This window comes from Notothenia rossii (assembly GCF_949606895.1).
Source record: "Notothenia rossii genome assembly, chromosome: 6".
In the NCBI taxonomy this organism is placed as follows: Eukaryota; Metazoa; Chordata; class Actinopteri; order Perciformes; family Nototheniidae; genus Notothenia; species Notothenia rossii.
Window position 1 is genome coordinate 70,174,744 of NC_136909.1, and position 26,405 is coordinate 70,201,148.

The 26,405-nt window shown below is 42.6% G+C and overlaps 1 protein-coding gene across 3 annotated transcripts; it reads left to right on the top strand.

Annotated features, from left to right (window-relative positions):
• Positions 1-55: 55 nt before the first annotated feature.
• foxn2a (forkhead box N2a) lies at positions 56-26,369 on the top strand. Of its 3 annotated transcripts, XM_079691061.1 has the most exons (7): positions 56-187; positions 459-506; positions 20,086-20,657; positions 23,565-23,689; positions 23,815-23,864; positions 24,480-24,548; positions 25,682-26,369. In XM_079691061.1, the coding sequence occupies exons 3-7, from the start codon at positions 20,100-20,102 to the stop codon at positions 26,104-26,106; spliced, it is 1,227 nt and encodes a 408-aa protein (XP_079547187.1). In that variant the 5' UTR covers positions 56-187; positions 459-506; positions 20,086-20,099; the 3' UTR covers positions 26,107-26,369. The 3 variants fall into 3 exon arrangements, with proteins under 3 accessions (XP_079547187.1, XP_079547188.1, XP_079547186.1); XM_079691060.1 differs by lacking the exons at positions 56-187; positions 459-506 and adding an exon at positions 10,424-10,610; XM_079691062.1 differs by lacking the exons at positions 56-187; positions 459-506; positions 24,480-24,548 and adding an exon at positions 10,420-10,610.
• The last annotated feature ends 36 nt before the right edge of the window (positions 26,370-26,405 follow it).

Below are 26,405 nucleotides of genomic sequence, written 5' to 3' on the forward strand. Positions count from 1 at the left end.
GCACGGTCCGTCGGGCCTCAGTAACATCACATGGGAAGACCTCTCGCCCGGTCACATCGCTTTCCCCTTTCAAGGCGGTCAATTCAACAGTGATTAGCCTCCATTTAATTTTGAAGCTCAGCCATTCAAGCACCCACCATGGGAAAATGTGCTGTTTGTCCCATATTAGCCGTCAACCTCAAATAAGGTAAGGTCATATAGGTAAATACAATCTGTATAATAATCCTTATGGGTGGAGGTAAGGAGTCATGCCCAAAAGCACATTGGCAGTCTCCTAGGCTAACTAATTGTAAAAAAAAAAAAAACACTAATCAAGGAGTTTGAACTTTCCTTCACCCAGAGCACCAGAAATGTATGCTGTGTGTAACACCAACATTCCCAATAACACATTTTGTCATGCTATGATACAGTTGGCCAATTTTTTAATGTTGACCTAATGTTATAAATGTATTTATTAGGATGAAGCCTTTGAGATGCAGCTTCTCGTTTTCAAGGGGGTCCCGAAGGTGAGTTGGTTTACAATGCATGATCTGTTTAAATACATTTAAAATAAAGGATATATGAGAACCCGCTGGGAAGATGTCCCTGGCAGTGAGTTGAAAACGTTTATGAGGCTAATTTCAATGGCTTTAGTTTAAAGAAGAGGAAGTCAATAAAATGATAAATTATCCAGGCACCAATAGTGTGTAGTGATTTTGCAGACTTTGTTTGAAGTAATGAGGAGCGGATTTTATTACAAAGCAAAACTCTCCCTTGAATAATCTTGCATTGAGACTCATGATACATTTTGGATAAAAGTGGCCAATATGCAATTATTTTTGTAAACAAGTTAAGATAAGATAAAACTTTATTGATCCCATTATCATTATGGGAAATGTTTTAATAAAAAAAAATTAAAAAGTCTCTGCATTTGACCCATCCTAGTGTAAGGAGCAGTGGGCAGCCACTTTGTACAGCGCCCAGGCAGGGGACTGTGCCTTGCTCAGAGGCACCTCGTGGTACTTTGTCGTTACAGGACTTGAACCTTCCAGTTCCCAAGCCAAGTCCCATAAACGGACTGGGCAACCACTGCCTAAGTTACTGTTCTGAGGACATGCACCTAGTATTGAACAAACATTCCTTCACTTTCAAAAGGGTCTGTTGAAGAGATTTGGCACCTGCTAAAATGCTCAAAGTGCTCCCCCAGGCAGAACAGCTTGACATGTCAGCAGTTCTGCTTGCTTTGGTATCACTCTGACCTGCTACAAGCAATTACAGAATGGATGTTTGGATCATTTATCAATTTTTTGTCAAAAGATACTTTAATCTTCGAAGATTCTGCTACAGGGAACCTTAGGACGGCAGTGTATAATGTCTTCTACAAGGGTTTATTCAAACTTTCAAACCTTACAGTGTCTAGTACATAATTGCATAGTCTTGTATCATGTTTCTAATATTTTGATAGGGAGGAAACTATTATAGCCAACCTGCCAGAGTTGAGGTATGACTTAACACTTAGAAAACCCAGTTTCTCAAAGTCCAAAATGATGTCTTTAAATGGCTTGTTATGTCAGTACAAAACCCAAGTTGATCACTTAATCAAGTAGTTGATTAATCCTTGTAGCTGTACTTCTGTCATTCAAGTTTTTCAGTTTAACAGAAGCAATTCTCCAAAATAAGATGCGAAGTATTTTCTGTAACGTGGGTTTATTGATGGTCTCTCATTGGTCACTACATACAAACAAGTTGCAAAGTTGTCCACTAGATGTCTCCTTATCTCTACTTTGGTTAATTGACTGCATGTTGTGTTCAAGACATAGACTGTTCAAAATTAGCATCACATTATACTTTACATCAGTGGCATATCACTTTTTGTCTCTATTGTCTGAATATTTTTCAGGGTTTCATGCTAAAATCTGAGCTTTCATTAAATACATCCTGAGCAGTTACTCCTGTCAGTCTTTAAATCACCCTCTTGCCCTAGGATGCTGCCATGGCAAGTCAATTGTTTGTCATACTAATATCTAATTGAATGTGAGAAAGGATCTTCGCTCTGATAAACTGAAACGTAGTCAATATTCATATGTTCATATGGAAATCAATATGTGCCTCTTGTGAACATATTGTCAATTATTAGCCTTTTTCTGGCTGTTTTAAAATAATACTGTAACTGACTAATGAACTACCCACAGTAAATTAGTTAAACTAAGTTTCAAAAACTACCCTGTAACTGCCTTTAGGTGGCAGCATGCTCACAACCTTTTTTTTAGGTTTCATACACGTCAATAGTATTTATATTGTCTGATTATGCATAATGGTATGTTTTATGCCTCCAATCCCATTCCTGTCAGCAGGGCCATCTGTGATTTTATTGCTCTGAGGTCATTGACCCATCTGTGATTTGTGTCTGTATGTCTGTCTGCCCCAAGAGGTTAATGCTGAATGACCTCATGACAGGAGTCTACTGAGATACTTGTGTCAGCCTTTGAATTGTACAGAACCCTTAGTCCCACTAGCCAACATTAGTAGGTGTTATGCTACAACCTGAAAGAGTTATTGTAGTGTTGGTTGTGTTTCTTCCAATGTTAAATAGGCAGTTATGTGGCTATTTATGAAATTATCACTTTTTTTTCTTCTGAATGGACTTTTTTTCAGTGGTAACAGTGAATGACAAACTAAGTGTCCTTGTGTTCATGAGGCACTAGGTGTTGTCCTCTGATGATAAAATGGTTGGACTCAGTGTTGCCATGGCTAGAAGGAAAAAAATGTTTGCCCTGTCTTACGTAACCTTTATGTCTTCCTACTTCCATTTTCATAGTGAATCACCAGTCCGCTTTGAAAAAGATACAGTAAAAATTACTTTACCTAAACCTAGATCATGTGGAGCTTAACTCTTAAGATGTCCATTGTTTTCAACACTAATCTGTTAGAGATATGACAGTGAGGCACATGTGTTGGCTTGGTAACCAATCCAGTATCCAGTGGCAACAGAGGTCTATTGAATGCTGGGTGCCTCTGTATTGGCTGCTGTGCCCACCACTCTCCTGTGTCACAAAGTCACAGATGCACATCCATATAGACGCTCTGAATAATAGCGGGGTTGTGTAATATTCAGCCCAGGAGTCAATATTGTGTATATGTGTGATTGGGGAGGGGTCAATCAGAGCACTGATGAACACAAATGCTCTTTGTGTTCAACAACTTAATGTACTGACCTGCAGGTGGTAGCACTCGCTGTCTCTGCCACTTTATCTGTCTCTCTCTCAGATGTATACAAACACAACAGTTTATGCGCTTAAGTCTTTGTAAAGCATCCTCCCCTTGACATTATATTCTTAAAGGAAAAACACATTTCAGTATTGTGTTCATTCTCTGCCATCATTGAGTCCTATCCACATCTGAAGGCATCCACTGGTGCAGCAGCAGACACAACAGGATAAGCGTCTTTGTCTCAGACTCCTGTCTGTCAGAGACACCCCCCTCCCAGCCTCCTCTATTTGGGCGGCTGTTACAGGAGGGCAGATGGCTCATTACCATAAATAGGACAGAGAGAGAGAGAGTGAGTGAGGGGGCCGTACACACCGACCAACAGGACCAGGGTGCCCAAAAACCAAGGAAATGGGAGGCCGTTGCTAGGAGAGAGGAAAGACAGCTTTATGGCAACACAAAGCTGATTTCCCCATCCGACCTCATCCCGCTCCCGCCCCCTCGTTCCCTGCTCTGGGGACCGAGTTTTGAATCTGCTGGTTGGGGACAGATGGTCGATGGGCCCCACCATCTCTACCACTGGACACAGGCTACACTGACACAGTCAGACCTGGCAGGACTGAATCACACCTTATCCTGTCCAACCTATGAGGAGCGGGAGCAGGAAGAGCTGGAGCCCAGGCCATCAGCTAAGAATAGATCTACACTTGTTGCCCACAGGAAATGTGTGGCTGCACAAGAGATGATAATATGTTAAGAGTTTGTCTTTGTAGTAGTGATATATTTTTGCTAAATTGAAAATCAATCACTGATGTTAATCACAGGACTCGCTCGCTTTTCTATTGCTGCTTTCTAGTTGCTAACCAGTTAATGACCAGTTAATGACAATGATTTGGTCAATCCAGAAGTTCTTATATGATATACTGTAACCATCCACAAAACACACATACACAAACAATCCTAACATCATGAAAATAGTTTTCTTTTAATCAATCAGGCACAGCTCGATTATTTTTAATCCTTCTTGTTTATCCTAATCTGCATCCCAATTCATGTCATTGCCCTTGTTTTTAACGATGTTTGTTATGTGTATCCATCCATGGGAAATTGTAAAAAGTGCACTGAATTAGGGGAGCATGAGGTAAGGTGAGGAACTTGGAAAGTACTACTTATATATATGTTTGTATCAAGACACCACCTCTGAAACAAAAGCACATCTGCTCCCACTCGACCTTTGGTTCAAAGGGCAAGAGCAGCCAACTGTCTGACTGACAGGAAGGAGGTGACATCAAATGACAAAATTAGTCTAATCTAAATAAACAAACAATTTATATAAATAGGTCGTAATTATTGAATGGTCATCTAAATTACACACAACAATCTGCTAAATTCATATCATTTGCCATGATAATTAATGTGGGCTGCTGAGGTTTGGGACATTTTGCATATTGTCCTTGGGGAATTGGGGCGGGATGTTTGACAGTATAACATGCATGTGCTGGCAAGGAAGAGGGATGGGAAAGGAGGGAGAAAAAGGACAACTAACCAGAACGAGCAGAAGAAAGCGTGGCAGCAGCATGACAAGTAAGCAGAATAGAGGCGGTCCTGCATCACCTAGCCCTCCGCCCTGGTTGCATAGGAACACGAAGGCCCATGCCTACCCTGCAGACACACTCCTTTTCCTCTCTCCTCTGCCACGCTTCATTACCCAGTGCTCAGCCAGGCACAGAGAGGCACTGCACCACTTTCTCCACACTACAGCCGTGTGCCCACTCACAGCCGTGCAGCCAGGCTCCCCGTAGACCCGGGCAGGGTACAGCTGCCCCTCAGGCTTCAGGTCACACTCACTATATGCATAGTGCAGAGACAACATAGGGAGGTTTGAACTGGTATCATAACACTGAGCAGTGTTTCACCAACCTTTTGTTTCTCCAGTCCCATAACATGACTTCAAGGTCAAATTGGCACACCTGTCATGTTCCAAATGTGTTCATTAGATATGATTTTCAAACGGGACAATATCTCAATGGAATTTTGTTCATACAAATGAACTTTCAACATTTATGTCAGTTTGATTACATTTCTATTTTAACTGTAGCCTCTTTATCCCTTCCTTTCTACTTCTACTTTCTACTTCTTCAACTGTAATTTGTATTGTACTTTTATGTATTTAAGAATGTGACACTTTTAGCCGGTGATTTATCCGCTACTTTAACCAATTAACATTTGTGGTCCCTAACTTTTGACTTACTATTTCTTACTTTTACCCACAATATGATTTTCCATGGACCTTTTTCAGGTATTACAGCTGACTTTATATAGGATTTCTTTTTTTTTTTTAAATCAGACAATACTTTTATTAAATAAATTCAGCTAATCTAAAACCTACCTTTGGGTATATATACTGCAGGCTAACTCAGAAATTGTGGTTTCACCGATGTTCACAGTTGAACTTGTTAGATTATACATTTACAAACTGTAGATAAAAATCTATTTATCTGTCTTTAATATTGCAAAGCAGCAGGCAACCCGATCATTGTAATGTTTAGGAGAAACAACACAAACTTATTCAAACTGCTTGAACAGCATTAGCGATCTTTCATACTATCATACTATGGAGCTGGTAGTGCCAGACAACACTGCTGGGCACAAGACCACTATTGTCTCTCAGGATAAAGTACGCTTGTGACCAAGGCGAGGCGGGGACAACCAGATGCTGTGAAAAGATAAGGGAGTGTCAAAGAACAAAGGTCTTGGTGTTGTGTTGTTTACACTCATCATTCAAATTATAGACGTCACAACTCTGATCTAAACTCTAGGTACATGTCGGAGTGGGTTGTCTATCCTGTATCCTCCTCCAAATTCACAGTTAATTGACTACAAGTGTTAATTTGCTTGCAAGGAGCAGTCATTAAGGAATAACTAAATGTAGCCTGGCAATAGAGCAGCCAGGGATCAATGGGTTAATTAAATTGCCTCTGCATGTGGTGTTTTGTAAAGCAAGGCCATTTGAAGTCCTTTTATAAGGGAGTCATGCCGTTTTAGTGTGCTTAAAAGTGGAAAGAGATAGCATGGATATTGGTCAATAAAGAAAGAATAGAACGGCACCAAAGTCAATGACATAAATAAAGACCAAAGTTCAGAGCTGTGTGCTTGGTGACAACTAAACAGGCGGATACAAAGAGATGGTTTACAGAAAAGTATTTCCCTCTCCTTTTGCAGTCAAGTTTGGGAAAAGGCTGTCATTGTATACAATATAATGACTAACAAATGACTGCTTGTCTGCTTAAATGTGTAATCAGTAAAGCAGTGTAATGGGTGACTTTTTTCAAACTACAGATTTTACTGAAAATTTGACCAACCAACCCTCCATAAATCTTACAATTTGAGTCCTTTTCTTTTTTGGCTTAATCTCCCCGCCTAGGAGACAGGGGACCATCATTCTTGTATGGCAAGGTATGCCGAACATTTCTGCAGCTACATTTTAGGCAACTCTCCAGCAAATGCATTGTGTATGTTTATCAAGTTTTGTGGGTGTGGTAGAGGCTTTCAGCAAGAGCTTCCTTCTCAGATAAGTATTGCACTAATTATGCAAATGAATTAGGGGGCACAGTGTAACATCTTGCCTGGTGGGGGTCTCAATGGTTATGTCTGTGTTAGTGAATGGGAGTCGTGTCTTCATTAGAGATTCATAATGGTTTCCCTCTTCTTTCTTTTTTTTTTAAACTCTGAGGCCTAAAATGTCAATATAGGATTTCAAAACTGTTAAAATATCTCTTTACTCAACAGCGCTGTCTCATTAATCTTTTTTTTCCATTTAACTCTAATAACATGTAACCTACTGTCCTTTGTTCTTGTTGGCACGCTTAATCCTCCACTGGTACAAATTGACACTTGGGCCTGTTTATACAAGCGTTTGCCATATTTAACCTGAACAAATACACTGAATCAATAGAGAAATACAGGATATTTGTTTGACTGCTGAAAGGATAATTCCATTGCCCTACATGCTGATAATTTTATTGCCTGTGCATTAAAGGAGGCACTTATCAGCTGACAGATAACAGACAATCAGCACTGGTGACACAATTCATAAGACTCGGTTAGCAGAATGGATTGTCAAACAAAGGCTTCTGTGGGCAAACACACTCTTCAGTTGAGGATAACTGCAGGCAAAAGCTGGGAGAACCTCCAGGGAAAACAAACCTGGAGAACAAAGAAAGTGTTGCATTTGAAACAAGTTGACCACGCCTGGTTGCTCTGCTGGCAGTTAGAGGGTGTGTATAAGTAAGATGTACACATGTTAGACTACAAAGATATGCATTTAGCCAATTTAACATATGAATAAAAGGTTTGCCATGCTTGCTTCTTGCTCTTTCCTCAAACAACAGTTGTTTGCTCCTTCCAGAGCAATTAAGTCACTCTGACTTCTTGTGCAAGTCCTTACTCGGCGTGGTTTCAAACCCATTTGGGGTTGCCTCCTTGTCCTGGAGAGAATGCAAATACAACCTGTTTAACCAGTAACCCCCACTGACCACTTATCTAGGAAAAATGAATTGCCATCAAGCCTTGGTGCATTATGTGCACTCATGTGTCTGTGTTTCTATGCATGGATGTGTGTTGGTGCTTTTTAATCTACTGCACAATTCTCTTGATGAGTCTTCCACTTCGCATTTCAAAGGAGGTTCAAACTAATTAGCTCAGGGTGCCGGTTGTCTGTTGGTCTCAGTCCCATAACACCTTCAGGTGATTGTTCCAACATGTAAATCCTCAACAGCGACTTTATAGTAGCCTACTCTACAATGTCTCCTCCTTTCCAAGTTAGATAAGGTGGAATCCAGAGAAAATACACAAGAGCATGCCTTGTCTAAATATGTATAAGACATCAATCAGGAGAAAAAAAAGTGTATTAAATATAAAGTATACCTATAACCGGGCCATTCTGTTCATTGTTTTAACAATGAGAGTTTCTCCTGGAATGCAATTTATCTTTACAGTTTTCACCTCTTTACTAGCTGTGTACCAAAGTGTCCACATCTGTGTTTCCACTTCAGAAACCAAAGCAAGGTGTAATGAGAAAAAAGAAAGAGGAGAGAGAGAGAACAACAAAGGCATGGACAGATGAATGAAGAGCAGCACACAAACAGGGGTTGTCACTAATAGAGAGTTTTATGAGCTCCAGACCTGCTGAAATGGAGTGCTGTGCGTGTGCGGCAGCTCTTATCGGCTGGCTGGCAGCGAGGGGAGGGTGAGAGCTTCCACACTTGCGCTCCGTAAAAATGGTCTGATTCATTTTCCGCATGAGAGGGTCTCACTGGGGCGGCATCAGACCAGCCAGTCCACACAGATTTATGGACCATTAAAGCAGCAGGCCTCCTGACCGCGATGCCTGCCACCATAGGCTGGCTGCTAAGACACACTGCACCCTCATTCATGCTCGGCCACTATACTCTCCATCACAGCCTGGCTTCCTCATTGTTCATCCCCTCATCAGTACCACTTTTACTGCCTTACATGAACTCCTCTCATAGTCTATAATCCTACTGTTCTCCACCTCACTCCCTTTGATACAAAGTGAACTGTTTACTGTAATTGTTCTCCCCCATTGTTGAGTTCACAAAGACTTTTTGTTATTCTGTCACCAAATGATCATCACCAAAGTTCCTCATCCCTGGTCAGACAACATGCTATATTGTACAGGAAATGCTCCAGTACCATTACGGACCTCTCTGATGGTGGTCAGTGGGGCATGTTGTTTTAGCCTAACAGCTTTTACAATCAGATTATCACCATTGCAGGCACACAGACTAATGGCTCTGTCTTTTCAAGGCATCCTCAATCAACTCTTTCCCTGCGTGATTAATGCTTCTCGATCACCCCCCCCCCCCCCCAACTCTCTCATTTGCTAGCTTTGCAACATCATCATCCCTACTAGTGATACTGGAAGGGAAAATGGGGCAGAGTCTATGCAGCTTGCTGGCCCTAAGAATAGCACTGTGTTCAAGGAAATGATGCCACAGCAACCTGAGCAAAGTCTAGGAACATGAATGAATAAATGAATATAGTGGTTTCCAAGGGCTGGGCCACTTCTGTTTGATAATCTTACATTCTTTTTTTGTTGGACAAATGAAAATGGCCACATTTACTATTCTATGTTTTTCTATTTGTAAAGAATTATGAACAAACGGACACAAGATGAATAAGGAAGTCACTGAAGCAGCCTGTTAATGATAAGCACCAAGCCTTAAATCAAGACAATACTTTACACACTAACACTCAGGTATTTAGCCTGACAAATAGCAGCCATTGCAATGCTGAAAAAGCCTGTTTGTCCAGCTTGAAGAAGGGAAGAAACAAGGGTGTGCATCAACACCAGTGTAGAAATATTTACAGCATTACTGCAATGGCCTTGTTGGGGTTTAAACACAGTAAAAGCAAACAGAGAGGCTATTAAATCAGTCCACAGAGAGCTACTCATGTACACGTATGAAATGGAGTGGCTGAGATGAGGACGGTATCACCATAATGTGAAAGTTACAGTTTGGTGTGAAGTCAGTTGGCCAGTAAAGCTGCGCTCAACAGATAGCATGGAAAAGACAAAAAAACGGTCTACTGGTTTTCCCATAGGACACTTTTAGCTAAAAGCCCATTCTTACAAACATGTGAATGACAAAGCTATATATGCATTTTGTTACACAAGCACAGAAAATTAGTTAGTTAGCGACTGGGAAAAAGTAGGCTCTGCTTTTCCTTCTCAATTCTTCTCTTTGTCTGTATTCTCAGGCATCACCCAGCATGTGTCTGTTGTGTATGGTATATACAGGTCACGCTAGCTCCTTGTATCGTCGTTTACTCTGGGAGGGGCCCTGTTGAGGGTCCACTATCGTCACGAGGCTGGGTGTGGTGACACATCCTTTCTCTCCGCCCCGAGGTGTTTGTGTAGCCTAAATAACGCGGGAGTGTTTGTGTGTGTGGGACCCCTCCGGCTTGATCACTCGCACACTTAATTCATAATAAATCCCATCACTCCTTCACTGTGTGCCTTATCATTCATTAAACGTATTTAAAACACTATAACACACATTAAATCCTCTACGTTACGTTACAAGCAGCTGGTGATAAAAGTGAAAGCACATTGCACGATGCAAAATAGGATGGCGTGCGCGTTCGCGGAGCTACTGCGCTGCGGCAGTTGCCAGGGGAGATAGGAGGGGAGGGGTTTTGATTGGCTGAAGTGGGCCTTGTTGCCTTGACGACGGCGAGGGGTTTGGTAGCGTTGCCGTGCGCTGTGTGATCTGCGCGCTGCGTGTATGGAGGAAGCAGCTGCTGATCTGATCTCTGACATTGTGTGAGACAGACATCTGAATAAACTGCGTACAGACGTGTCTTTAAACATACCGCAACGAGGCACGCCGTGCATGATTGTAAGTATTTGCTGCTTTTCTTTTAATTTGTCTGTAGGTGTGTTGTGTTTGGGTGGATACGGGTTGTGTTTCGAACAAGCGAAAAAGTAAATGTGGTCAAGTGACTTTGCTTAGAGCAACCAGCATGGCAGAACAAGCGACAGCATGTGGCCAGCTAGCTAATGTTAACGTTACTTCTCTCTGCTATCCGGGCTCATTTATAGCGACAAAGCATGTGTATCGTTTGGTATATGAAGCTAGAACAATATTCTAGATAGTTAAAATGTTATGCTAACACTAGCCGTAGATTTACCTTCACTCACCCACCGAGCTACTGCTAACGCTACTTTGCCTCACGGACCGGTTGTTCTGGTTGAGCTAACGTTGTTAACAGTTACAGCTAGTATACCGACTATTTTTAAAGCTGAACAACATGTAACTAACCGGAGATAAGTCACTTTGTAACGAGTCCCGTGTGTTTTATAGTGTTGTGCAATAGTCCACGTCATTCCCTGTAACTTTGTATTCCTCATTGTGTTACTGGCTGCTGCTTGTTAGTGTAGTCTTGGGTCCGTGGTGAGTAATGCCACAGTCTACCTAGCATTAGCTACAAAGCATATTAGTTTCCTAACAGCACTTCACTTTTCACTTGCTTTGACTCTTTGTCATTTAAAATCTTTGGTTTTCACCTATTTTCTCAAGTTGTGGGTTTGAAAGTTAAAAGCGCTATACCATGTTTGTATTGTTTTTATCTTAGACTCATATCCTCTCTTAATATATTTTGATAATTGAATATTTCATGGTATATTATGACTGCACCAGAGGTTGCGAGGCTACACTGGCTAGCTAAGCACATGATGTAATGGATTATCACAAGATTGTCCCAGATACAGAGTGCTCTACAAACAATGTCAGAGTGTAGGAAAAATATCTCTGTTTAATCCAGAGGGATATATGTTGTTGTTGAAAATGTCTTCAAATACTTTATGTTATTCAACGTGTCCTGTGTTGTCTGCCCTTGTGGCCCCTCTTCCTGCTGCCTGTCAGTGTTGTATTTACTGGACCTCATTTAAAATTAATTTTGTGCTCTGAGATTTCTGTGTGTATTTGGTAAAGGTGTTCAGAAAATATATTTCCCTTTGTTAGATTGTGACATTAATGTAGACTGACGTAGCTTTCTTCGTACTTGACAGTTGTTAAAGCCCTAGTGATAAATAGAAGACAAAGGCAACAGGAGCTTAAGGGACAAACGTGCAAAAAAGAAACAGATGTTGTCAATCTGCCATTATTTTACTGGCAGAATCTCCTCCATGGTCATGTTGTAGGTCAAACCATCTGTTGTCGTCTTTGCTGTTGTTTGTAGTTTCAGCATGTATCAACTCCTGTACACGTTTGTACGTACAGACGCCTCTAGAGGGTCAGGACTGTTGCCTCCCAGAATAGATGAGGGTCTGCTAACTTTACTGACATTCATTTCTATTAATAAGACTTGTCGTAACCCAGGGATGTGGCTATTGCTGAATTGAAATGGCTTTAATTACTACAGGGATCTAACGTATTGTCAGTAGAGTTGAAATAGCTTTAATATTGTACCTTCATAAGGTCATTTAAATTGCTAGAATATTCCTTTAAGACGTTGTAGTTACCAAAGATACTGTAATGTAGTATTACTCCAAAGTTTGAAGTCCCTTTTCTTTAAGGTAAAATGGGAGCCAGAATATTTGAATATTCTGTTCATTTGTAGTGGGTATGCTCACAGTTTTCTATGGCTGAAAGACTTGGAAATCATATGCTACATATGATAACTTAAACCTGAATTAGACTTTTCTTTCTTAACGTAATGTACATTTTTTCCAAAAATAACCTTACAATAACATAAGGTACTTCAATGTTACAAATGTTGAATAAACCAATACAATAGAAGACATACTGTAATCAAATTGATCTCAAACCTCTTCATGAATGCCATGCTTTATTTAACAATTTGGTAAACACATTGGTGTCACTTATCTGATCATTCGCTCCATTGTACTGTACAAATGCCAGAACAGGAAGATGTTCCTCGGAGGATGTTTGATAACAATGAACCAGTATGACAAAAGAAACCACCTGGTCATAACATTTATGTGAAGTGAATTGTTAATGTACAGAGTACATTTCAGGTCCAATGGCGCTTTGTTGTCTTGCTTAGCGATGACAACATACTAAATATGATATATAAAACACCTTATAAGGAATTTGAATTATATTGCATTGTTGCTTGCATCAGTTACACTCATCTCAGCAATAATCTGCACTTCAAAATGGTGGTGTTGCCATGTAATCAGTCTTATCACAGAATTGTGTACTCTGACCCAGGAGTAAATGAAAGGTTGTGTCCTCTAAAATCCACCATGTTCTCTGTAGATATACCAGTGGTTTGAAATTCATTACCAAAGCGGACCTATGTGGCTGAAATGTAGCAGATTGCTTAACACAGTCTAAAGCAGGTTTCTCATGGATTGGCTCAGCAGAAAAGCTCACCGCTTTATAACCTACTGTTCTGTGAACACCCTGTAATTACAGTCATTTGTGACTTTGATTTTACCGACTGTTTTAAATCGTTGTAATGGTAGAGGTTGAATAATTTGATGATTGGCAGAAAAAGGATGGTCATTGTTCACTTTAAGTAACTCTATTCCTATAATTATGTTGTTGTGTGAATATTATGTTTTAACACATTCCAAATGAAAACATGATTTAAAAAAGATTAACTGCATATCTTGTGAAGGAATTAAACAAAAACAACCTAGCTGTTTTATTGTAAGCATTGTATGTTTTTGTATATATCAACCACAACAAGTCTGCATAGGCTTTTTTTTAATGAAGAATGTGTTCTCCCTCAACCTCCCATTCCTAGGGCCAGTTGTTAAATTGAACAGCCATTTACCTTTCTGAGTTCAGTCACAAATGGGAGAGCTCCAGCTCTTGACTGCTGATGTTGGCCCGTCTGGCTTGTGGAGTTTACAGCTTCATGCAGTTTAGTGGCGGTTGGCTTGAATAATTAAAGTTCACATGTGTGTTTCATCACCTGCTCACACCCCCTGTGTGTTTTTGAAGGAGGGACAGCCCCAGAAGTGTGTGGTCTCAGGTCTGACATTCGGCTCATCAAACATGGTTGGTAACTCTGAATTTCAAATGCAAATGTAAACACACATGTACAATTAGTTCTGATGTTTCACATCAGAAAGAGATCTGGGCACATCTGAATTACATCTATTTGTATCCCTTATGCTTCCTGTTTAACGGCTTACTATTTCACAAACTGGGGTCAACGTATTGTCGGTAATGTCATGACAGCAACAAAAGCAGTACCAGTTGCAATCTGGTTCTGCTTGTCTAAAATTACAAAGTGTGAGTATTTTGAGTTTCTCCCTCAGTTTTTCCTCCATACGCCTGCCTCGGCGTGTGTGTATTTGCAGAAGTTGCAAATGGGCAGAGTGTGTATTCCTGTTGTGGCGCCCCTCCGTCTACTCCAGTTATTGTTTTACATCTCTTGATTGGTCGCAGTGGTTATGAACAGACTCTATAGTGAACTACACCCCCCTCCAACCCCCCCCCCCGTCTCATTTGTGACGGGGTGGAATCAAGACACAACCCATTAGGGCCAGAGTCATTGAACGCAACACTAATGTGGACGTTGCCTTGATTGAGAGAAAGGAAGAAGCAAGCAAGGCTGTGTCATGTGTCACAATGGCTCTTTGTCTCATCACCCCTGGCTGAATTAATGGGATTTATTTAATTGATGGGAATATCACAACAACACAGGCCAAACAGCTTGTGTGCTATTTATTAGGATCTTCCAGGATGTGAGGAGCTGAATGAGCAATGTATTTCTTACTTTACCAAAATGTTGTAACCAATGCCAACCAAGAGAATACAGTATCATGAAGCCCTGGTAAAAAGCTGGTTAGGTGTTTGGCCAAAGTGACATTAAAAAATAAATGTGAAGCTTCATACCGTTTTTTTGTTTGAGAGTTTCACACTGGGTTCTCAACTTGAAACAGCTCAATCTTAACATTGTCATCAGATCACCATGGTGAGTTTGTTTAAATAACTAATTTGAACATTTTACTTTTAAACATTTTACATCATTTATGGCAAATACATTTAATAGATGCACACTGTAGTTGTTTCGTATGAAGATTTGCTACTGGTTTGCTACAGGCTCTGTGTTTTGTGGTGAAGCTGTGCATATTGAAACTTTCTCGCAATGTAATGTGAGCTGAACAAACCTTCAGTGCTGCCTGAAGAAATCTTGTTCCTTATCTTCATGTTATATTTCTTACTACATGTTCATCTTTTGCACTTTAGTTGATTCACCCACGCCCAAAGCTTCTGTAAATATTGCCTTTCTTTAGGAGCAAGGTGCTTCCAGCAATACTAATACTGTCCTATATGGGTATTTGTGAGAGCCCTGTGTCCACACTGTATTTGACATTTGAAGGATTCCAGTAGTTTGCTATGATTCACAAATATGTTTGTACTTTTGGCCGTATACTGCTTTCTGGGTTTCTTGTACACAAAATTGAATTTGAAACAAATACTGGAAATGACATGGAAAGTAATCTCACACACAGCACATTCCTGGGAGGACTACACTTCAACAGAGATGTATACAAACTTTAAAAAATAAACCCTTAAATTATGTATTAGAAGGATTTAAAGCATGGACTGGCCATTAGCGCTTCTTTAGCTTTCAAAGGTATGAGGCTAGCTCCTGTTAACTGGTGGTGAGTGTTTGTTCACTGGACTTAGTCACATGACCCAAGAGATAACGTTTCAGTGTTGGCTGGGGGCTGGCGTGTACTTTTGAAGGCCTCACCTCTGTTGACAGTCAAAGTGCAGTCCTGTGAGTTTGAGTCTGAAATCACTGTGTCTCCGATTAACACCACCATAACCATCAATTGTTTTGTTTGCTTTGTTTTCCCCCCAACCTTTAAGTGATTGCGTCAGTCAATACATTAAGTTGGACTTTGGTGTTTGTCAGCAGTCTATAAGCAACATGCTGCTGGAGTTCATAGACTGCCAAAGTAAACCCTGCTGCTTCAGCTACCTCTCGCTGCTCGAGTCCACTGTTTTGGTGTAGAGCGGCCCTGACTGTCTCTGTGTGAAGTCTGAATTTGTTTTCTAAAAAATGAACTTCCTCAACAGGCAGGAGGTGTTTCCTTCCCTCCCGGTCCTCTGTTTTGAAACTGTGAGGTGAATACTGAGCACTTCTCAAACATGACTGGAGCAAAAACAACTGCTCCTTTGTATGGGCTGATTGTGGGGCCAAGTGTAATGCTTTGTGCAAGCTTTTTCATTAGCCTTCACCTTCAGGCACCGAGTAGATCCTTTTTAATCCATTGAGTAGTTTGATTTGGGAATGTATCATTTAGATGTGCTTTAGCAGTTGCCTGATTAGCCTTCACATTAACGGATGCTTTATTTGTTATTGCATAATTTGACCCTCCCTTTAAAAAAAGACTACCACTCTCGAACAGCTTCTCTCTCTCTCTGTAGCTCTACCTCTGTAGCTCTCCCTAACCCCCCCCCCCCCCCCCCCTTTGTCTCATTCACATTTTCAGAGCTCCAGCCAGACTGGGTAGTCACCTAAATATCAGTTTCAAATAACAGCCCTTGCCATGGGGCGTTGCGACACACCTTTGTGTATCTACCATAGAGGTGTAACTGGTTTGTGTCAACTGTTTTTTTTTTTCTTGTTAAGAGGGTGTGGTGTGATTACGTTGGTGCATGAACTCACAACAGTACACTAGCTGTGTAGTTTTGTTATTTACAATAAAGTCATACGTTGTAAAAAATGGGCTTCTTGATTGATGGAAACGGGGGTAAAGTATCTCCTAATGGCTCATGGTCAGTAGTGCCATGACATCCAGGTTGGCTGTGGCCCTTCCCACTGCTCTTTGTCAGACAGGTTTGTGTTGAGCAGCGGCAGACTGCTGGCCTCAGCGTTTTCCGCCTGTATTGATCTCCCCACATTAGCTCTCTCTTCATGCACAGACATGTGCACAATTGCTTCCCTTACAACATTGGCTGCCGTGGCAACTGAGTCCTGATCGTGAGATTCGCTCCCAGAAAACATCTCAAACTAGTACCTCTTCATTTGGACGCCGCTATCATCTCCCTTACATTCCCTGTACATATTTGACACACCAGCGGCTTGATTTGCCACTTACAGCTATCTCCATATGTCTTTGTGTATTTTTGAATAGGCTAAGTGCTTAACAGGATAAAAGAGCAGTTTGAAAGGGGTGGGGGGGAAATGTGCCTTGGCACCTGCTGTTGGAGCCTGCCTGTTTGCACATGAATATGATGAGGCTATTTTAACTTGCAGATGAGCCACCAGGTCAGCACCGTTGCAGCTTTGGTGTATTTTCAAGGATTCTGCAGTCAACAGGCCGCCCGGCTTATTAGCTCCCTCTCCCCTCTCCACACTAGTGTCCCATTATTCAGCGCATTCCCAGCCGCCTCCCTTTGATGCCTTTTTCATAAGAGCAATGATAACTGCGATCATGGCAACAGCGGTGGTAATTGACCAGCTGCAGTCACACTGGAACACTTCCTGTACGGCTGGATGCAAGGCAGCTTTCTCACTCGCCACCCGGCCTCTGTTGATATTCAAATGATGTTTTTTTCCTGGAGGAGACACTCAAAAGAAGATGAGCGCTCTCTGGCACCCAAGGGCCCAGCTGAGAGGTCATGGCTGTGAGGATAGACGGAGGTGAAGCTCTCTGGTGCTTTAAGGTGAATCAGCGAACCTGACGCTCAACCCAGGTGGTGGCTTCTCCGTCATGATGTTCACAGACTCGTGGCCATTTGAAGACGAAAGGCAAAACTGCGTAAAGTGTTTACAGTTGCCTCCAGAAAACAATTGAACCACTCCTTAAATTGAATTATGATGCAGTCAAAGCTTTTCTTCGCCACACCTGTGTTGCCTTGTTTTTTAAGTGAACTTTAATGTTTGTCGTAGCATGCATTGGGTAACAGTTGCGGATATAGACTTGGCTCTAAAAGAACATTCTAAAGTAGGGCTTGCTATAACAACCATCCTTGTCAGATGGAATCAGCACTCATCCTTTCTTTCGCACTAGCATCAAGACCAACATATAAACAGTTTGTAAGATATGTCTTACCTTGCCTTGAAAAACAATTTTCAAAAGCACTGGATATTTGGCCTATGCACACAGATAGCCCAATTATGAAATTATTTTTGTAATAATAAATAATATTTTCCTCCAATGTCTGTCTGCACTGTCCCCTTTTCTGTTTGTAAATGTCTTCAGAGTAGCAACTTGTCGTGTCAAGAGATATCTTTCTGTGTTTTGGTCTCTTGAGCAGAGATTGTCTTTTTACACAAATGGGCAGTTCTCTCGCTGCCTGCCATATCTGATTGCTCCACTTTGCTGAGAGCTGTGATTCATCCTAGACAGAGGATAACTTACATAGCCTTCCTCATACCACTGAGTGTCAGCTGGCTCACTCCCTCCTCTCAGTCTTTTGGTCTTTATTATACACTTTCTGTCTTGTATAAATGATTTCATTCTTGGATTGTCCCTGTTCACTCTGCCTGTCCCTTTGCACTAGGACTGCAAAGCTCTGTGACTTTCATCCTTTTTGCTAGTGATCAAAATCGCACGAGTACATTTGGCTCACAAGGAAATGTCAATCATGACACATTAAGAGACATACAATAGAGGATTGACAGGCAGAAAAGAGGTCACAATGTGAGCAGACAGGATGTACTATTATGACGGAAAAGTAAACAAATATACTTTAAAGACTGAACGAATCACAAGCCTAGAATTAGAATTCACTCTGAACCCAAATATGATCACTGTGCTATATGTTTACACCCTCATTGAGTGGTCATTTAGTAAATGCCTCTTCCTTCCCACTCATGTTCTCCTGACCGCGTGTGAACACTCCCGCTCCCGTCTCACCCACTGCGCAAACACTCTCGAGTTTGACCTAATTCCTACCTTATCACTGAAATGAAAAGCCTGTCCACCCCTGCTCTCCCGCTTTTAACTCACCACCGTCCCAGACCCCCCCCCCCCCCCAGATCTGGTGTGTCCACCCACCGGGTGTATCGGTAGTTTTCTGTACAGGGTGGCTGATCATGGGTTGTCTGTGCCAGAGCCAGCCAGCATGGGTTATTATTTCCTTATTGTATCCATACATCTTGTTTGTGGGATGTCTGCTCTTAATTGAAGGGATGGCATGGTTGTCATGGTGACACAAGGACATAAAGCCTGTTGTGAGATGAGCCAAAGAGTGATCTCTTTGTGCTCTTGGCCTCATGAACCAGCAAAGCTTGAATTTAATGGGTTAACAGAGGTTTATTGGAATATAATCTATCTTTAAAAAAAGTACTTATTCACTTATTTAAGTTGTCTTAGGCTTTGACATATCTTTTTATTTGCCTGTAATAAAAATCAAAGCTCAAAGTTGGGTTTAGCTGAACAACCCGACAGTGTCATTGCTGAACAATTCCTTCTCTGAGCCCATGTTAAAAAATCTTCATTGTCATTAATAAGGGTACTTGTGTGGGATTGGTTAATGATACAGGGCTTATGGCAATATTGAATTTCCTTGTGCTGTTAAATGTCCATCAACTCCTGGGCTTGGAGCCTCTTTACACTTCTTAATCTGGCATGTAACAAATTGAGGCTTGATCCTGACTGAATGCAGATCAGCCTATAAGAGCAATCCACTCTGTAAGATGGAGGCCTTCCACTCATTCCTGCAGTCGCTGGATGCTTCCATGCTCATTTACACATAACTAGCAGCTGGCTCCTGTCCGCTACGAGGTGGGCGTCGAGTAGTGGAGCCTTAAGTCGCTGGAGTTGCTTGAGAGCACCTCCTCGAAGGTCCTCGGCTGGAGTCAAGAGGAGGGTGTGCTGAGAGCCTCTCGGTCCTCGCCAGGCGTGGAGGAGAGGGACGAGGAGAGGGACGGTGAGAGGGACGAGGAGAGGGACAGTGAGAGGAACGCGGAGAGGGACAGTGAGAGTAACGAGGAGAGGGACGAGGAGAGGAACAGTGAGAGAGACGAGGAGAGGGACAGTGAGAGGGACGAGGAGAGGGACAGTGAGAGGGACAGTGAGAGAGACGAGGAGAGGGACAGTGAAAGAGACGAGGAGAGGGACGAGGAGAGGGACAGTGAGACAGATGAGGAGAGGGACGAGGAGAGGGACAGTGAGAGGGACGAGGAGAGGGACAGTGAGAGGGCCAGGACGTGAAATAGAGGCAGACAGGCGCAGCCACAGGGGGGGTGCCCCCAGGGAAGACTTAGGAAAACAAGGTCAACGCTTGGAAGAGTACATCATTCCATGGTGTCACATACAGTTATTTCACGCTGCCAACTTTGTTATGAAATCAGTTCACATTAAAAAACTGTGGTTTCTATTTCTATATACATTTTACGTTAACAACCTCTTCTCTTCTTTCCTTTCAGACCTCTTTGATTTAATGGGTCCAATCATTGGGATGTCACCAGATAAGAAAACGGAAATTCCGGGTATGCAAGAGGAGCGGACGGGGCTCGTATGTGGTGTGGGAACACTGCCAGAGGCAGAGTGTGCGTCCAGTCCGCTGGCCACCAACGTCGATCGAACTGGAGGTACAGAGGATGAGGAGCTCACCAACCTCAACTGGCTGCACGAGAACCTGCTGCAGAACTTCGCTCTGGGGGGGCCGGAAGCTCAGCCCAGCGGCAGTCCCCTCTTCGACATAGAGGGAGACTACGGGCCCAACCAGGGGCCCTCGTCTTCCTCCTCATCTTCGTCACACGGCAGAGGCAGGGAGCGAGACTCGTTGAAGTCCAAGCCCCCGTTCTCGTTTTCTCTCCTCATCTACATGGCCATCGAGCAGTCTCCCAGCAAATCTTTACCAGTTAAAGAAATCTACGGATGGATTCTCGAGCACTTCCCTTATTTCTCCAACGCTCCCACTGGCTGGAAGAACTCAGTTCGTCACAACTTGTCCCTGAACAAATGCTTCCGCAAGGTCGAGAGGAGTTTGGGAAAGGTAGGTCATTGCACTGGCTGCTAACTTTCATGCACTTCACACAGATTTCCACTTAGAAATCAGATCAAATTAGCCCCCTCAAAAACAGTTTTCAAAGCAGTGTTTGATGATGTAATATTTAAATGTCTGAATGCCAAAATGTGTCCACTTTGCTGAACAAGGTTCTGTGGGTAAACAGTGCATTTCAGTGTGTAGCTGCAGCATGTGAGTGTCCAGGACTGTAACTCAGCCAAAAGGACCTCTGACTCTTCTGCGATAACGCTGGAATATAATCAAGGTGGTATATACAGTACTCCTCCTGAGGAAATGCAAACACAGCACACTACGATAGGACTTTATCTTCCAGAGAGAGGCTTCCCACTGTAAGAAACCTCAATATCTCTCTGCGACAAGGAAGCAAACGTGACCTGCAGTGAGAGATGACTTTGTAAGAAGAATCTTTCAGCTTGGTCCTGGCAGAGTAACGGCCCGTCCACACACAGGCATGAAAAAAATCTTTCAAAGCTTCGCCCATTCACTCGAATGGGGTGACGTAGAAGATTTGTAATCTTCGCCGAACTGGATTGTGGGGAGCGGAGCATGGCTTTGCAAGCATCGTGAGCATCAAAAGTTGAGCAATGTTCAACTTTTGAGGCTCCCAATGCTTAGGAAGCTGGCATCAGCCAATCAAATCCCGTTTATGCAAATCCCGCCAGTGCAAGCGCTAGCCAATCAAACCGCCTGCAAGCTGGGAGAGCCAGACCGCAGTTAATTTCCTCATATTCCAAACGAGAAATTAAGGTAGCAAATCACCCGGTTCTTTACGACCAGAACTATTTACCGGGATACAAACCGGAGGAACCAGGCATGGAGGGAGGTGGCAGAGACAGTGGGTGAAACTGGTAGGTTTTCGCCTGTTTGGAGAGTTTATATCCAGTTTACTTCGTTTTAACATTGCTATTGCTTTGTATTTCGGGGGCGGGAGATTCATGTGATTGGTTGTTGGTCGCGTTGCTCGCAAAAAATCGGCAAGCTTCAGACACGCCCAGCATCAAGATTTTTCAAGATTTTTTTCATGCCTGTGTGTGGACGGGCCGTAACATGTCACTCATGCTCATTTGTGTTTGTGTTCCTGTGTAGAAAGAAAGAAAAAAAAAAGCGGAAAAAGTGAACCTTCTCACATGCCTGTGACAAAAGGAAAAACACATCCTGCCTGTCCTACACAACATGCCTTGTGAACAGCATGTGAGACGAGTGAAACATTAGCTGTGAAATGTACATTTACTTCCCTCATGGTTGCGATTATCATGTAGGTTAACAAACCTTGAGTTAAAAAAATGTTGTGAGGAACAAAAAAAAGGGACAGAGGTAGCTGCTCTTTGAAAACATTATACACACTTTAAAGTCCCTAATAGTTGTACATCTTATGTACTTCTGAATAATACAAGATAAGCAACACTAAAAATGAAAGCTCGTAAAGTACATTTTGGATGTTATTTTTTTATTAGAGGCTAAAAAATCACAAGGCCTGTTAATCTGCTTCATCAGTGCTGTTGGAGTGTAGTTAGATCAGAATGAATTGAAGTGGCTTGGTAACATAAGCAAACAACACCAAAGCTGTTGTCACATATTCATGCAAATGTTGCTCAAGCTCTTTACTTAACCTTTACTCTAGTTTGCATTTGTTTTAGCGACGAGAAGGTTTCCAAGGCCATAGCCAGGCTTTTTTAGACGCAACCTTGTTTGCATGTGACTGTACAGATACAGGGAGCGACACGACAGCGGCCATATTGAGCTCCAGTATGAGTTCAGACTTATGACCGGTAGAGCCCGCGGTGCCGAGGCAGTGCCTGGCTAAGACTTCATATTTTCCCACCGCGGGAGTCGATGGTGGTTAGCGCTCAGCGAGCAGCAGCATGGTGAGGCGCAGGCGGCTCAGCATGCAGGTGCACAGCGTGAGCCATTCGTCTGCTGAGAGACCAGTTTCACATGACACTGGCTGGTGGTTTTCGTTGCCATGGAGACATTTCCTTCTTCCTGCATCAGGGCTGGTTGGTAATCTGAGTCAAGGTTATTCTCCTCCCTCCCTCGCTCTATTCTCCTCCCAGACTGGGCCATCAGATAAAGTGACAGTTAACACACTCCCGCACACATCGCTCACAGTCATTCCTCACACACAGCGGATATTTCCTCTCTTTGTCCAGGCTGTTAAGGAATTCCTAGTTATGCTTTGGCTTTTACAACTGATTTGTTTATGACGTAGCGCTCCTATAAGAACTCTTTCAGTAACCTTTTAGCTGTTTATCAGTTCATTTGAAATGAAATCTGACACCTCATTATGCTGCTTTCAATGCTGTCTACAGTAGCACTCTGTATTGCCACCTGAGAATCTTCTGGAATGTTGTGAATGTGAGCATGTAGACAAAACATACTCTACATCTTGTTGATGGATACAAATAGGTTTTCCAGTATCTAAATTCGCTCAAATCTAATTTCTACGGATTAACAGTTGATAGTGATACGGTGCAAAGTAGTGAGCATTACTCTCTTAAGGGGAAACATTATTGTTTTGCAAGTTAAGAATAAGGGGAAGGAAATGCAGTCAACATGTTTGTTCAAAGATACACATTGTTTTGGTGAGAGATACTGTATAAATAAACGTTTCTTTGTTTACAAGAAAACTCAACAGCGTGCCTTTTTGTTTAAATATAACCAGAAACGAATCATGAATCCTAGACAAAGCTATGGCTGTTCTGTATGGCTGTTCTGTCACATAGCTGTGTGCTGTTCAGGTATCTGGACTACTCTTTTCCATAAAGGAACATCTAGATAGACAGTAAATACAAATTCATCTCACAGTTTTTCGCTACACTTTTCTTACTTTGTAACCTGGGTTCGAAGATTGACTGTCCCTGCTTTGTTTCACAGGCCAATGGGAAAGGTTCTCTCTGGTGTGTTGACCCCGAGTACCGCCCCAACCTGATCCAAGCCCTTAAGAAGCAGCACTTCCCCGCCGCACATGCCTTCTGCACACCACCCGCCTCCCCACCCAGGTAAACTTTCATCCCTCTCTGGAATGTGTGGATTATGAGTTTGAATGACACTGCAGCTGTGTCTCAATGAAATCAGTGTTGCGGTTTACATTTCTCAACATTTCCTTTGAAACTCTTATTTGCAGTGCCTCCTCACCCCCTCGCCATCTCTTTCTACAAGGCTGCTCATTCAAAGGTGAGACGGACGCACACATACCTATTTTTAAGTCTTGATATTTGCATCAAACGCAGATTTGTATAAACCAGTTCAGTTTGTTTTAGCTTGTGTTTGTGCAGTATTTTGATTATGTTGCCTGTTCACATTTCAGCCCCAGAACATTCAGCATCACTGTGCTTGTATCCTCAACTCTTGGTTTGATTTGTTGCTTTCGAGTCATTGATGCCTCATGTAGAGCTTAATGTTGAGAGCTCCCAGTCAGTGTATCAGTCTCCTCTCTCCCCCACCCCTCTGCCTCTTGGATTTGTAACCTTGACGACAGGCAGAGGTTCGGTTGGTGCACTTAGTCTCACTGTAATCATTAATAATTTAGACCCCCAGAAGTGAGCTACAAGGCTTTTAGACGCTTTGTCAGGTCTGAAAAGATCGGATGCGATATCAGTGGCTTCAATTCATCCTCTGGTTTGTTCCTCTGAACCTTCTGCGTATCCAATCCATTCAGTACAGGTTATTGGGTCACTACGACTTTAGTCTATAACTATTGAGCCAGGCAGCCAGTCCTAGCAGAGATGCCATGCTGCCATGCTTTCACACCTCAGGACTGACCATCATGCATGTTCTCTCCTCTTCCAGAATCTGACATTGATGCTGCCACTGCCATGATGCTCTTAAACTCTGCCCCCGGGCACCACGTTGACCCATGTAAGAGAATCCACAAGCTACCATACTTTCACCAACTCTTCAAACTCTTTGTCTTCTACCCCCCGACATACCACCCTGTCATTGCTTACGTCTTCTTTTATTTTGTGTGCTTTAACTTGTGATGTGTATATGTTCTTAAGACAATGTGTGAGAAATGGTTCAAGGTTAATACTGAAAAACTTCAGCCATCAGCCGGTTAGCTTAGCTTAGCACAAAGTCTGGAATTGGGGGAAATGGTTGACCCAGCTCGTTCCAAAGACAACACAATCCACCTATCAGAATCTTTAATGCGGGTATGAGGGTATTTCCTAAAATTATGAACTATACCTTTTTTTAATAAATTATTGATTCAAAAGAAGAAGAAATAATGCAAGTATTGCACTAACTTTAGGGAGTTTTTAGTTCAGAATATTTATATGGTAAATAGTCAAATGTTTATTGTGTTAGAAGTTTTTATTTTTTTATCAAACTTTCTTGCTGTTGTCACTCAGATAATACATTGAGGCCTGTGACTAACTATTATTTTCATTGTCAGTTTATCTGTTAATTACTATTGCAATTAACCTAGTGATTTACTGTCGTTGATAAGTAAAGACACCAGAAAACATTATATTTAATAAGCTGATTATTTGATGATCAAATAAGTGGCTGGTTGATTAAAAATGTAACAATTGGTTGGTTATTCAATTAATATTCGTCGCAGCTTAATTGTATATTAGATAAGGATCATTTTAGTATAATTGGGTTTAGCTAATTTCTGTACTTTCCCCATCAGTGGTCTGATTTAACATGCGTACAACAAGGTATTTTTAAATCAGGCTTTCCCTCTTGGGCTGAGACACGTCTCACTTCTGCTTTTCTACTTGTAAACAAGGTGTGCTAAAGTTAAAATATGTGGTTCACTCTTCTTCTTTTAAAAAAACCAAAAACTGGTTTACTGTAAAGTTACATTAGGATGTACTGATCATCAGTCGCATGCTTTCTAAGCCAACTCAATGGAGACACTTAGAGTCTGCGCAGTTAGTTTTACATGCAATATTTAGAGCGTTTCTCACACTGTAACAAGCCTGTAAAAATATCCCTTCGCATGTGAGTGCATACATAACACTCGATCCATCTTCTGCTCTCCTCAGGCAATTCCGACGGCCCCCTGGACCTGTCCCGGCCCGACTCGGTCCTGGTGAGCAGTGACCCAAAGCAGGACCACAACTACAGCAGCGTGGCCCTGCAGCGCTGCTCCTCCCGCTCCTCCTCCTCGTCTCTCTCCTCCCTGGACGAAGGAGGCTGCGACCGCAGACAGTCGCACCGCGCAGGCAGCGAGGGCTTCCACAGCGACGAGGACTCCGACCTCTGGGACGAGAGGGGCGTCCACCAAACCTCGAGACGTCCGCCGGCCATCAAGTGGCCCGTCGGGAAGAGGGCGCGGCGCGAGGTGAAGCCGGAGCTGGACGAGGAGCTGAAGGAGGCCGCCGGCTCCTTGCTGCACCTCGCCGGTATACGTAGCTGTGCGGAGGGATCCAAACGCACTGTCAAGAGCACAAAACTTAACAGGAAATGAAGATTATTTTTGTCCCCCCCCCCCCCCCCCCCCCCCCCCACACACACCCCATCAGACTCCAGACCCTGTGAACCCTAATCTCTGACCCCTGATCGTGTGTCCCAGTGTGCCTCCTTCTCCTTATCTGATCGTTCATTGGCCATTTTGAGCCTTTCTTTTTGTTCGGGAATATCCCTGTCCAACAAAACAAATGGCAATAGTATCGTTCACACAGGAGAACAAAGCCATATAGAGACTTTTGTAACTCGGGGGGGGGGGGGGGGCTGTGGAGAACCATCAAGAAACCTATCCAAAATGAC

Bases quoted from the DNA above. Each gene is read 5' to 3' on its own strand.
- foxn2a (XM_079691061.1), top strand. From the start codon at position 20,100: ATGGGTCCAATCATTGGGATGTCACCAGATAAGAAAACGGAAATTCCG. The intron at 23,690-23,814 runs GTAAACTTTCAT...TCTTATTTGCAG, and splicing joins CCACCCGCCTCCCCACCCAG to TGCCTCCTCACCCCCTCGCC. The intron at 23,865-24,479 runs GTGAGACGGACG...CTCCTCTTCCAG, and splicing joins ACAAGGCTGCTCATTCAAAG to AATCTGACATTGATGCTGCC.